Below are 14,428 nucleotides of genomic sequence, written 5' to 3'. Positions count from 1 at the left end.
GCATATCTAATATCTCGGACCCTTCATGAGATATATGGTCAAATGGTTGAGGTATATCAATGTGGAAATAAATAATTTGTGTGAATGCGTGGGCAATTGCCCATACAAGCGTCCACGTGCCTCTGCTACTGCTAATGATATTTTTACGAGTATACTAGGTTGGATTAATATTATAACTTACTTCACAACTTGGTGTTAAATGAGAAGAAGTATAGCATTTTGGAACCAGGAATATTTGAAGGCATGCGTCACAAAATGCTGCATTTGGAATTAGTGACATAAAAGATGACGAATTTGTATTTGACAGCGCCATCGCCGTCTATTCCATTTTGGCTTTCCCTTTTTCTGCCGACTTGTAACGGCTGTTTTATGCTCTCGAGTGCTTCGCGGGTAAATCAAGAAAGAGGGTTCGCCCTCGGATCTTCTTGACTGGTGCGCTCTTCCTTCCCCCCTTTCTCTTTCTGATTCTCTTGGCATTGGCTCCAAGAAGATCGTTCTCGTGCGTGGGGCCTGTTGTTTGAGTCATGCCTGCCTGCAGTCGTGTAAGAGCAAGGAAAGGAATGAAGCGAGAGGATGCAGGCGAACCTAGGTTCAGGCGGAGGCAGAGTCGGTGGAACGCGACGAGCTTTTCCGGCTTCGGAGACCCCTTTGCTGGGTTTGCGAATCGGAGGAACCTAATGTGGAATCTCTCGCAGCAGACGAGGGGCTTTGCAAGATCGTCTGATCGGCAGCCTTAAACCTTCTCTCGCATCAGATGAACCCCTTTCGCCTCCTTTGGCAGTCATCGGAGGGTCTGATTTTCAAGTATTGTTCGTTTCTCCATTCTTTCCTTCATACCCAAACCACTGTCCATTTCATAAACTTTCCTCTTCTTGTCCATCACGTTTCCGTCCTATTCATCTTGTTTAGCATTTTTTTTCTCTCTCGTTCCTTCTTCATCGATTTCAGTCTAGAACCGCGTCTCTTCAGAGCACGAATTTTCTTGCGGACGAAACATTTTGCTCGATCCTCTCACTACAAGAAAACTGGGCGATGCCCACGGTCGTCGCCCATGGATATGACCGCTGGATTCTGGACACTGGCGAGGACTGGAGGGGTCCATTTCGAGGGGAATATCACTCGGATCATCATCGTTTCCTGCATCATGGCTGCCACTGGCGGGTTAATGTTCGGATACGACGTTGGGATTTCAGGTAAACGATTTTGATTAATTGTTTATTAATTTTCTAGCCCCTACATTCGAAAATCTATTATTGGTTGCAGTATATTGATCGCAGATCGTAGTTTTTTCCATATTGTTCCTGTCATTGGAAGGCCGTCTCGGTTCACTTTTAACTATTTCTTAATTTCTTTTCGAAAATATGAAAAATCGTTTAATTAGCTTTAGAGATCCGTCCGTAGATTCTATGCCTTAAAAGTTTTAGTTTCATCGCGTGATTCACACTTGTTAGAAGGCATGCTCTTCTCTGCAGGGTTGCCACGTCTGTTTTTCTTCTTCTTGTTTCATATCAGGATACAAGGAAAAATATTGTTTTCCGTCTAGCGAAATTAATCACAACTTCCTGTTTATTCCTCAGCTCTACATTATGTTTTTCGCCCTTAACCCCCAGCATGGTATGCAAACTCAGGATCTGAAAGTTATCTCACCTTTCTGGTGTTTGAGAGACATTTTTGATTTTTTTATTGCCTATTTAATATTGCTGCAATAACAGCTTTGTTGTTATCTTTATTCTATGTGAGGTTCTACTTTCAGTTGCATCCTTTGGAAGCTTAGCAGTAAGAGCCGAATTCTATTTTGTTTGAGCATACCAAGCATTTTATACAGATTCAACATTAGATTGATAATCATGATAATTCTGCCATTTTGCCCTTCTTGGTTAATAGTTATTTTTATGTTATTGAGAGATATTGTCCATGCATGTGCTTGTCTACCTAACATATGCACACATAACTAGCTGAAAGGGACGGTGTATTTTTGACAATTTGCATGTACACTAATTTTTATGAAATGTACTGAAATTTAAGAATCAATAAGGTTGATTTTGTTGCTTAAATGTGATACAAGTTTAATCTGAGTTGAAATGTTGGCTGTTGCTTGACCCATACATCAAATAGATCATCCTGAGTGCAAATCTCACCCTGACAGTGGCTTTCTGCAATCACAGAACTAGACCCTAGATGTGTCGTAGGTAAATCTGCACATAAAAAAAAAGTGTCACAGGCAAAAACTTTTCAAGCAATAAAATTGTGACATAGACGTAGAAACTGTGTAGTTTATTACAGACATACGTCAGAGTCATGTTACATTGTTACTTCTATCTTGGCGATGCTTTATGATTTTGATTACATCTAATTTCTGCAAATTCCTTAAAAGTTAAAAGCCCTAAGCTTATATGCCTTCCAGACCACTGGTTGCTTTGTGCTGTTGCTCATTGAATGAGTATTTTCTATGTGATCTAGATCGGCGTACTACTTTGTCCATTTTCAGATATTGTGGTGGAACCAAGTGGAAAGTTGTTCTTATTTTATAAGAAAGGAGTTCCTGAGAGATAGCTGCTCTGCCTGCAAATTATCATTCATTTCTCCTTCAAATATGGCCCTGGTTTTTGTAATTTGCAACCCATTAGGATAGGGACTATTTCTGTTAATTAGATTAAAAACAAGGGTAGAAATCAGTCTTACAATGGCCAATTTGAAGTCCCAATATCACAGTCAAAGCCACCACAGGGAATAAATCATGAATATGTTTATGAATGAATGACCATACAAACTTGCAGTCAGGCCATAAGTTGCACAGGAAGAACATTCACTTATTTATAGACTATAAAATTGAATAAAGAAGATCAAAGAAGAAGATTGGCTGTTGGACTAGTTCCTACACAACAGTTACAAATGTAGCTGTTGGAAATAGTCCACGGCTAGCACTGCTAAGAAAGCTAAAAAAAAAAATGAAGCAGTAAACAAGATGAAGAATATACTGCTAAGAAAACTAAAAAGAAAAATATGAAGCAGTAAACAAGATGAAGAATATATATATTATATATATATATATGTATTCTTCATCTTGTTTACTGCTTCATATTTTTCTTTTTAGTTTTCTTAGCAGTACTAGCCGTGGACTATTTCCAAATATATATATACACATATATATATATATATATATATATATATGTAGAGAGAGAGAGAGAGAGAATATTTATAAGCTTAGAGTAGTAAGTTGAAATTTCTATCAAATCATTGTACTCTTTTTTTTTTTTTCTTGCAATATGTTGGTCCTCCAGTCATTTTTCACTAGTCTGTTTAAGAATATTAGAGTTAATGAAGGACAACTTTTCTGATTCTCCTCCTTTGTTGTCAACATGGTATGAGAGGTGGCTTGAATCTAGGGCCATCTGACACCATCTCTAAATGTGTTCTGATATACTCGATTGCAGGTGTTTTTCTTAGTCGTTATGGTCTACTTCCTAGACGTGTTCATCACCAAAAATCTGCTGTTAGGAGATCTGGGATCTCGTCAGTTGCAACAAACAGCAATGCCCCTTTCTCTTGATTGCCCAGGTAAACCTAATACTTGTGAACATCATCTAGATGGGCACATATATGATGTTGTGCTAGTTGCTATTGGAAACTCAGATGTGGATGTGAGCGTTTATCGTGGAAAAGAAATCAAATGCGTGTCTGATTTGTGGGCATGGAGAAGCAGTTCAGTTGTGGGTCTGGTTGTAAGCTTTGTGGATGTTGTTGAAAGGTGAAATGTTTAAAACTGTTTTTTTGTGGAAATATTCAGATAATATATAAAGTCTGGTCACTGTCTATATGTTTTGAATTTGTCGATGATTGCTGTGAAGTCGTTGAAGTCTGACTTGTATGAAGTAGTTTGGATCTGATTTTAAAAAAAAAAAAAAAATTCATGATCATATATGAAGCTGTGCAATTGCTGGTTATATTTGAACATTGAAGTAATAGAATAACTTTATTGATCTTTCTATTTCTTTATAAGGTTAGATTAGTTAGTTACATATAGGTTTTGAGCATAGTTAGTTACATGTAGCATTGACATACATCATGTTTCTAGGCTCACTTTTCTTGTTTGCATGATTTGTTATGTTGATTGTGCGAAATGAAGGATCAAGTGCACATGTAAGGGCTATTTTTTTTATTTTTTTGTTTTATTGAAGTTTGTTTATATGTTTTTGGTTATTTCTGAGTGCTTGCATACTTTAGAGTAAATTCTGCATCTTCAGCCTGTGAAGAAACAAAAAAGAAGTGATCTAGTTTTCAACCTGTATAATTCTGTTCTTCAGCATAATTTTGTTTGAGATTTAAAATTCGTTTAAAAACATTAAATCTAGTTGAAAAGTTCTAATTTTTGGTCTGGGCATGTTTTAACTTGTCTTACACAAAGACCTAAGGCTCCTTCTGGAAAATCTGTTTGGAAGAGACTCATTTTGACCTGTTGGTTTCAAACTGTCAATTTGAACCACACTTAATTCAGATGTTACCATCATTTTATGTGTTGTCTTACTAAGTTCCGTATAAGCACCTTGATGAGTTATTTGACATTTGTTCCATCATTCAGACAAACAATTTTTTAGGGGAGACCCTCAAGATCATCATGTTCCCAATTTTTCTAGTTTGAAAAACCCTTGCATTATAGACTGTTTTTAGTTTACAATATTCACAACTTTCACAAGTTTTGTAAATTTGGACATTTTATAAGTAAAATTATATCTTATAAGAATTTTAATTTTTCATTTTTCTTCAAATTTTGTAAATGCAGTTTAAAACTCATAAATCTTTGCACTTTTGAGAGACTTTGATAGTTTGGCTTTTCTAAGCTCACATTTTCTGCAAGTAGAATTCTTTGCACTATTTGAAAGATTGCTAAACATTATAACAAATATATTTTTGTTTTACAAATTTTTTTACATGTTCTATGAGGCTTCCTTCGTTTTGCAAAACAGGTTGTAATTCCCCTTCACCAGATAAAATCAATCAGTGCTTCATATACACAGTGTAATTATGTTAAATATTTGATTATTGGTTTAGAAATAGTAACTATAATTGCAATATTTATTATATGCCTTAAATTTTATACTTGCTATTTTGATTAATTCGTTTAGGAGGGCGCTCCTCCAGCAGGGGCTGTTTTGGAAAGAAAGAATGTTTTTCTTACCAAACGCCCCTTAACTGGAGGAAGTGATGGCACAGCCTTATTTATTCTGGGTTTTCTATGCAATATTTTGGCTCAAAGAGGATAAGAATGAGTGACACAACCAGGAAATCTCGGCATACGAATTCATGCAACTACATGTGAAACACAGCATCAGGAATGCCTTAGCTGTGGGCGATCACACTCTGCAAGTACCTCTCAACATTGTCTAGCTGGCAGAGTTCTTTAATGTAGTCCATGGTAGCAGGAGTATCCATCCTAAATGCTGAAAGTCCTCTCAGAATTACTGTAAGTACGTCTATCACTTCTTGCTGCCTTTATGGCTTCCCTTGCTGCACAGTGCACTGACGCTGCCATAAGTAATGGTGGTTCTCCACAAGTTGTTCAGAAAGGTACGTGATCAATCAGGACTTGTGAGACTGATGAACCAGGCCAGGGGTTGAAAATTTTCCCTGAGACCGACACCAGTATGTGGTCCAACGGGATTGCGCCGGAAAAAAAAAATCAGCTGATGAACTACGCTAGGAGTTTAATACTTCGCTTAAAAAATGTGGTCTAACATTTCTGAACATTACTGAAACCATATGTTGCCACCTATATATAGATCACATTCACTTGAATTTTTTCTGAACATTCAAAGTAGTAAGAATGAAAACATGAAGTATAGCAGCATGGTGATACATAGCACCTTTTGAAAATTTCAAAAGCTTAACACAATCTTTAATTTGCTAAGTTTTTGCACCTATTGCTTTGAACTCACATTTGTACTGTTGTGTGATTTTGACATTTCTTTTTGGTTTTCTAAGGTGCCGTTTTTGAAAGTTCTCTATGTAATATTTTTGCGTGATTTGTAGATTCTTGTCCACCATAACATCTATCTTTATTTTTCAAAGTTTTGTACATATTTTGAAACAACTAGAGTCTTTTTGAGGAATTTCAAAAATTTCTACTAAGTGTTTTTAAAACATTTTAAACTGCTTCTAATTTGCTAACTTAACAACTTTCACAAGTCTGATGAACTTTGTTACCTTTTTTATAATGAACACAATTGAACTTTTTTACATTTTTTTTTATAATGAATACAAACCTTTTTGTCTAACTTGACCAATTTTAATAAAAAAATTTGCGAATTTGAACTTTAACAAGTCTTGAAATTTTAATAACTTTTTAGATCTTTGGTTTTTTTAAAAATTTCCATGTGTTGTGTTGAACAATATAATGGATTTTTGGCTCAAATTTTGAAAAAACTTAATGTTTCTATCGCAAAACACTATTGTAATATTTGAAATTTCTTTGAAACTGACAAGGGTTCTTTTGACTGTTACAAAAGTCTTGTCTCTCAAACTCTTTTAGTTTACAAGAACTCATAATCTTGACAAGTTTTGTCAACTCAGATGTTGAAACTTTTCTTATTTGCATTTTTTTGAAAAAAATTGCAAGATGTGATTTGAAAATTATTTGATTTTAGAAAACTCTTGGCACTTTTTTTACTTCTTTTGGAAACATTTTGAGGTGTCATTTTGAAATTTACACTTTTTTGAAAATTTCAAGGTATCTCACTTTTACAAAATTTTGCAAGCTTTCAATTGGTTGATGTTTTTTTTTTGTGAAAAGTTTTCAAGGAACACATCAAGTTTATAAACTTTTATGAGTGATTTTGACAATGATTGTAACATGTTTTTAACTATTTTTTGTGAAAATTTTGCACTATATGATATTTCTCTTTGTTTGGTAAATGATTTTGTACGTTTATTAAAATTTTGCTTTTTAAAACTGTTTTAGCTTACAAAACTCGTATTTTTTTCATGTTTCTCAACCTTGAATCAGATTTCACGAGTCACTTGTTTAAAATTTCAAAGCTGAACACATTTTTCAATTTTTAAAATTTGCACTTATTATTTTGAACTCACATTCATTCGGAGAATTATTTTTTGTTTTCTAAGTTATTACTTTTTTAGAAGTTTTTTTGTTAAAATTTTGGCACTATTTTCAAATTCTTGGAAATCATGTCATTTATTTTTATTTTCAAAATTTTGTACATGTAAACATTTTTAGACACTTTCAAACTGCTTCTGATTTTAAACTTACAACTTTGACAAGGAAGACCTTTAAAGTTTTAAAAACTTGTCACACTTCAATTCTTAAAAAGTTTTGAAGCTTTCATATCAAAATTTTTTGTGTTTTACAAATTTGTTGCACTTTTTACACATTTTATATGGAACACAAACTCTTTGACTAACTTGACAAGTTTTAGTAAAAAAATTTCTAATCACATGCAAATTGTTACAAAACTCACAAGTTTCATACGTTTAGCAACTCCCTATTTTGACAAGTTTGGAAACTTTTCAAAGCTTGGTACAGTTTAGCTTTTGAAAAAAAAGTTAAGTGTCGTGTTGAATTTACAAATGGGATTTTTAAGCGAATATTGAAAGTGATTTCAGCTCTTACAAGGCAACATGTTTTTCAAGAGTTTTTGGTAAATGTATTTCTATTTACAAAACCTTTACACATTTATACTGTATTTAGTTTATAAGAACTCATAACTTTCACAAGTCTTTTATTTTAGATTGTAAGAACTCCCAACTTTCACAAGTCTTTTATTTTAGATTGTAAGAACTCCCAACTTTCACAATTCTTTAAGCTTGGGTCTTGAAACTTTCAAATGCTTATTTTGCAAGATGGTGCACTTTCAAAACATTTTGAGAAGTTTCAATTTTCTGAAAGTCACAACTTTCAATGATTTTGCAACTCACAACTTAAAAGAGTAAAGCATGAAAATTTTTAAATGTTTGATACGTTCAATTTTTAAAAAAATTTTAAGCAACTTCTAAATTTTTTAAACTTTGTTAGTGATTTTGATAATGATTTTAGCATGTTTTTAAACGTCTGTATGAAAGATTTACGTTATTTGAGATTTTTCTTTGTTTTGTAAAAGTTTTCCTAGTTTTACAGATCTTTTGCAAACGTTCAATTTTTTATAAACTGACAACTTTCACAATTATCTTTATAATTTCAAAATTTATCATGTTCAATTTTTTGAAAAGTTTTGAAGCTTCATTAGAAATTTTTCTTCTGTTACAAAAGTCTTACACTTGTTATAGGGAAAACAAACTTTTTAGCTAAGTCGACACATTTTAATAGAAAATTCGGCAGACTCTTTCAAACTATTTTCATTGACAAAGCTCATGACTCTTACAAGCATGTCATCTTTCAACTTCAACAAGTTGTGTCTTGAAATTTTTAAAATCTCGATAGATTCTTGTGTTTTTTGTAAAATTTTCAAATGTTGTGTTGAACTTTTAAATTCACTTCTTTAGCGAATTTTGAAAATGATTTCGGTTTTCAAATGATTACTTATTTATAAATGTTTTTTGTCAAAACTTTGTATTGTTTGGAATTTCTCTGAGCATGGTAATGTTTTCTTTCTTTTAGTTTTACCAGACTCTTGCATTTTTCAAACTCTTTTTAATTTACAAGAACTCACAAATGAGAGTTTTAAATCCTTATTTTGCAATGCTTAGGCAGTGAAAGTTTCAAATCCTCGTTTTGCAAAGAAGCAAAATTTTGAAACCATATCCGACAAGTCCTGAAAGTGAAGTTCCCAAGCCACGCGTTTTGACCGTGAAAGGCGCGAGCCAGATGACCTTCCAGAGCAGTCCCATATAAAGTAACAAAAGAAAAGGTCTCTCGCACCGTTCCTTTCTTACCAAAAATACTCATGACTCAATCCTACCATTCAACAGACGGAACTCTCTCTTAGTCTTGTAGGGCGCCTAAAGAGGGAGGTACGTTATATGACGGAAAACAAAAAGAACAAATTCAACATTACCGAACAGAGGGAGGTAATAAACACTGACAAATGCGGATTACGTTTGTACTAAAAGGCGACGGGCCTTTCACGTCCACGTTCTTTAAGAGACAGCCGGCTAGCTAGCTTTGAGTAAAACAGTAATGTAAACATCCTTTCCTATCTTCTTGTCCTAGAACCCAAATCGGTAAGTTAGCATTTAAAGCTTAACTATATATATTATTATTTTCTTAACATATCAGCCCACATAAAGGCGAATCGGCTGATATAGTATCAATTTTAGCAGGTACGCATTATATGGGCTGACACAACCGCATGTGATTTCGATGTTCCCGCAACCCAATCCGCGTGCCCATGGAAAAAGGATGGCTTAGACGTCGGTGCTCTTGCCAGCATCTTCAGAATCGCTGATAGGGATTTCAAACGGACCATCCGCTGATTTTGTCGACCGGTTCCTGGACTCCCAGTCGCGTGAAAATCCGCTCAGTGATTGGAAGTAGTTCTTCATTTCCTCTGCTGCCTCGATGAAACGTGAGAAGCTACCAACGATCCCCTGCTCAAGAAACTCGAGGTCGCTTCGGAGCCCAGGGAACGTGAACGGCTCGGGATTGGAGGATTCATATGGCAACGAATCAATGCTGGTATTGTACGTGACGTTCTCTTCAGAGTATTCTGTGTCCGACTCCACCACTTCCACGGGCCTGCACGATTGGAAAACAGAGCATTTTATATGACTAAGCAAACAAGTCGGACGAGCAGCTTCTCCTACGACAGCTAGTGACGAAGTATAATACCCCAAAAGGATGGTGTTTTACAAGAATAGTTATCAAGGTCAAAACACGAGAGCGCTGCAGGGAAAAATTCAATGCAGAAAAAATCAGATACTAGCATCTGCCCACAGGCATCCTGATGATAGGTAAAAATCCCCCGAAATTAGATGGGTTTCTACATGAGAGCGAATATTTGGCTAAAGGCAAGCTTGGACTGAAGTCAAAAAAACTTGGAAGAGGAAGTTTCCACAGGTCATGAAGAACTTGAAGACAAACTAATTACAGATCTATCGTGCCCAATTTACTCAACCAGAACATAAGATATTTTAATTTATTCAATTATATGGACGAAAATATAAATTAAATCCAAAAAATACAGCATCGTGTTTGTCTTTCTTACCTAACAACCTGTCATGTTCTAGTTATAGGACACCCACCATTCGTAGAACAAGCACATGCAATACAGGTACACGAAACAATCGGTTCCATTGGCCCCTCCATAACAGCGCATCTACATGATAATGCCTCATACATGCACCAAAGATACTACCGTCGCAAAAATCATCCACCAAATGCTCATGATCATACCCACGCAATGCAGCCCCATTATCAAGATATCAAAACAACAACATACTGATAGCTCTAAAGAGACCAGACTGAATTTCAAGTTGGTGGTATTAGTTCTATGCTCTGGATAACACTTGGCATAAATTAGCAGGCACATAAAAATTTGGAGAACATCAGCTTTCACTATAAAGGACGAATTAGAGCCAGAGACAGCCTCTTTGAAAGTACTTTTGACCTGGTTCACAGACTTTCATAAAATCTGGAAACCTCAAGCATGGAGGCTTCAGCTCACACACCACAGCCACGATTGCCTTACACCACAGCCATGATTGCCTTTTCACCTAAAGGTAATAACAGTAAACAGTAAACTACACAAAATTGCAACCAAAGTAAACACAAAAGGTTAGGCCCCAGACATCATCAAGGAACACACCGTTCCTTGTGGTTAGCCAAGACAAGCTCCAGCTTGTTCATCCTTCTAGATTAGCAGAATACAAATTGGTCTGTGGAAACTTGGTTTAAACAGTTAAAGCCATTGGATTCAAACAATCAACCTCATAGTTGACACTTGATAACCACCAAGTATTTGCGTATATCTGTTTATGTAATCTAATATTTAGAGTTTAATGATATTACTAGTTTCAAGGGGTATAAGATCCTCTAATGTACATGAAATACAATATGAGGCTTGCATAATATGATGCACTACTAAGTACTTTCCATATAGTAAATGGGACTGGTTGAATTGGAAGGGGACCCGAAGACTTTTCCATTTGTGGGTATAAAATCCCCCTCGTGCCTGACATGTACATCCTTGGGAGTGTGAGGAAGTTTTTCCTCGACTTGAAGCTCAATTTTGTGTTGAAGAAACAAGGTCTCCTTGTCCGTAAAAGTTTATTTCACCATGAAAGGTATAAAATCTTCCATCTCTAATATAAATTTTGATTTTAAAAAAATGGCTTTAACCGACCCTACACAGCAACAAACAGCAATGCACTCAAATGCAAAGTGATAATCAGCTAAAACTTGTTTCCAATTATTGTAAAAAACCAATTGCCATGGGGAGATCTCGGCAAAAGCACCAACTAAAAAGAGACACGGTTCATAAGTTGATTTGATATACACTTGTACTCTAAGTGTGTTGATTATTTTTTCACTTTTTAAAGAAAAAAGGAAATTATGAATCAGATATAAAGTAAATTGATCCTACCAACTTGGAGCACCTTGAAAAAGCCATCACCATATTCCAGGAAATGGTACATCTGGTTATGAGGAGCCTATATATGTCAGAAGGTAGAGTTTGAAGGAAAAGACGATGGATTATCATTTCGTTTGTCATTTCATGATGTAAAAGATTTTAAGTTTATTCCTTAGTGATTTATGTGACTTATGCATGTTAAACTGATTGATGTTCATCACTTCGTTGATATATTGTATCACATATCATTTCATGATATGTAAGTTATGGTACGCACTTTGCAACAATGCACCCACCTAGCCTAACCACAATGTAAACACATTATCATGCACCCAGATTTTACAAAAAGGCCAACCAAGCAAACAACCTCTTTTAACGCTCGCGTCACTTCATCTAGATAAGTGCCAGCTCTAACAAGCCAAAGATCATTCACTTCTTCCCAACTAGTCACATCCATAATATAGACAAAATAGACATTTCATTATATCTACGGAATTGAGTTTACACAAACAAAAGAAATGGTCCCTTATATTTATTTATATTCATAAGGCCTATAATTCATGACAAGTGAAATCCCAACCCAAGGTCAGGTTCAGAAATTAAAAACACAATGTGCACAAACATATAGTAAAATGGAAAGCATGGACGTCCTTTCAGATTTAGACTTGTTTATTGCCAATAATTCATTCATATTCATCAAGATAGGAGCCATGAGAGAGAGAAAGATAATAACTATGTTAAACATGATAACAGAGTGAGAAACCTATTAGACATGCCTGTTCGCCCATCTAATCCTCTTAGTGGCTGACATCCTTTTGTTCTGCAACAAAAATTCTACTCTGTATTACCATCTTTCAAATTCCGGAAAACTTCAAAGTTCAAACACCAGAACCTGTGGTGTTATCATTTCCTTAGGCAGTTAATGTCATTGGTTTTTGCACTATGAATTTTTTCACTTTTTGGATCTAAAAATCTTTAGAATATGCATCCTATTCTAGATCTAAAAAATGTTGCAAATAAGTCTGCTCTAACTATGGTTGCTGTTCTTGGCTAGCTAAAAGCATTGTTTAGATGGACAAAAGAACATATTGAATTAAATAACCGTACAAGAAACTTACACAGTTGAAAGATCAAACTAGAGCAAAGTTTCAGCACCTAACGTCAGAATAATAAATCGAGACAAAGCATAACACAGTGTTTTAGAATTAACAAAGCAAGCAAACCATATTCTTCTGGAAGCAATAAAAGAAGTGCAAACAATTCGCACTTAAAAAATAGTTTTTTGTATTCAATTAGCTAAAATCTATAAGCCATCTGTAGCTCTGTTACCTAGCGAAACTAGAATATGCCCCTTCTCCAGTACCGTTCAATAGGCGCCAACTCATAGCAAAAGCACCAGGTATTGAATTCACGACATCTTTCCTAAGGGTCTTTAAGGCCAACCCATTAAACACTTCAACGAAACTCTTATGTATACCGATAATTTATTCATTCTGCTTAAGTTGGCGATTTCTCCGCTACCGATGAAAAAAATAACCAAACACACTACAGAGGAAAACATAAATCATATCTATACCCCTTTCAGTCCACTAGAGAAGCCAACTTGAGCACTCACAATAATGAAAAACCATCAAATGAATGCATGTAACAAATTCAGAAAAGCCATGTCACCAAAAAACATTTATCGGTAAAATTCGGGAAAGAGAAAGAGCAAGGATAACGAAAAAATGTAGACTAATCCAGTAAGACATGAAAAGGACCTTCGGCACTTCTGGACATTACACCTCCAGAAACCCCATGAGAGAACGACAAGCATCCTCAGAACGAGCAAGGAAGAAGAACGGAGAGGACGTACCCAGTCTTTGATTCAAAGGAATCTACATGCTTGCCGGCATCAAGGGTAAATGAATAAACAACACACAGGCTTGTGAAAAGCACGACAACAATCGACTCCGAGCAAAAAACAAGAGGAAGAGAAAAGAAAGGTAGGAACCGACCTTCCGACGCATTTGCGAAGGAGCTGCTGCGTCTTCTCGCACTTGCGCACGAAATTCCCCGGGTCGACCTCCTCCGTCCAGCAGTGGTTTTTGACCACCCTCCTCATGGAACACCGATCGCCGGATCCACCCACCTCCACCACATCCCCTCCTTCACCAATCCCTCTGAATCCCTCATCCCCCGTTCTCCTCCGCCACCGTTTCTCCTCATCCATCCTCTCCCTCTCTCTCTACGGGGAACGGGGGAAGACGCAGGCGACAACGAGGATCGAGACGCTTCCAGTCGCAGAACGCAAATAAATACAGGGCTTTCCGGAGCAGTCCCGGTGGTTAAGACGATTCGCTCCGATATTGAGTCGCGTCTGATTATCGACTCGTATCGTGTCTTCTTGCCGACAAGCTTTCGGCTCCCAGGGTTCGGTATGGGTTCCGCAAGGTTTAAAAAATAACAAATAAATAAAAAGAGTCAAACCCGGTGGGCTCAGACCATCTGGTTAGGTGGGTGTGGGCGCGTGGTCTAGTCAGGATCGTGGCGTGTCTCGCTTGCCACGTCGATTCGAGTCGGACCTATCAGCATCCTAGCCCGTTACAGAAACCGCCACAGGTAACTTGAGGCCGAAGAAACTCCCTTCGTGTTATAAATGTTTTTCGTCTCAAGAAGAAACAGAAAATGTAGCACGATTTTTTGTTTCTTCATATATGTTCCTTTTTATTCATTTTAACGAATCGAATCTAAAGATGTTTCTTCAATTCAAATTTTAAAAGTTTATAAAGATGGTTTTTATGAGCTAAAGCTTCCACATTGGCGTTATGATGGTTAAAAGAAATACTCTACCTAGTGTTGCTGACATGAAGATTAATTTAAATTTAAACTTTTTTAAGGCCAATACAGAAACCAATAATTTCTTAATTATT

General features: G+C 36.0%; 1 protein-coding gene and 1 long non-coding RNA gene across 8 annotated transcripts; one reads left to right on the top strand and one right to left on the bottom strand.

Annotated features, from left to right (window-relative positions):
• The first annotated feature begins 381 nt into the window (after positions 1 to 381).
• Positions 382 to 9,385, top strand: LOC116260607 (uncharacterized). Of its 7 annotated transcripts, none has more exons than XR_004174151.2 (4): positions 382 to 804; positions 949 to 1,193; positions 3,435 to 5,461; positions 9,265 to 9,385. It is a non-coding gene; the product is annotated as an uncharacterized LOC116260607 (long non-coding RNA). The 7 variants fall into 7 exon arrangements; XR_007574268.1 differs by having other exon boundaries at positions 910 to 1,193; XR_007574271.1 differs by having other exon boundaries at positions 382 to 1,193; positions 3,435 to 3,558; positions 3,634 to 5,461.
• LOC116260586 (fra a 1-associated protein-like) lies at positions 9,017 to 13,954 on the bottom strand. The gene is made up of 2 exons (XM_031639042.2): positions 13,514 to 13,954; positions 9,017 to 9,682 (listed from the first exon to the last, which is right to left on the bottom strand). Exons 1-2 carry the CDS (start codon positions 13,726 to 13,728, stop codon positions 9,352 to 9,354), a joined length of 546 nt encoding a protein of 181 aa, XP_031494902.1. The 5' UTR covers positions 13,729 to 13,954; the 3' UTR covers positions 9,017 to 9,351.
• Between the last annotated feature and the right edge of the window lie 474 nt (positions 13,955 to 14,428).

The sequence above is a fragment of the Nymphaea colorata genome, chromosome 1, assembly GCF_008831285.2.
Source record: "Nymphaea colorata isolate Beijing-Zhang1983 chromosome 1, ASM883128v2, whole genome shotgun sequence".
Classification (NCBI taxonomy): domain Eukaryota; kingdom Viridiplantae; phylum Streptophyta; class Magnoliopsida; order Nymphaeales; family Nymphaeaceae; genus Nymphaea; species Nymphaea colorata.
Note: the sequence above shows the minus strand (reverse complement) of the source record. Positions and strands in the feature narration are given on the sequence as shown.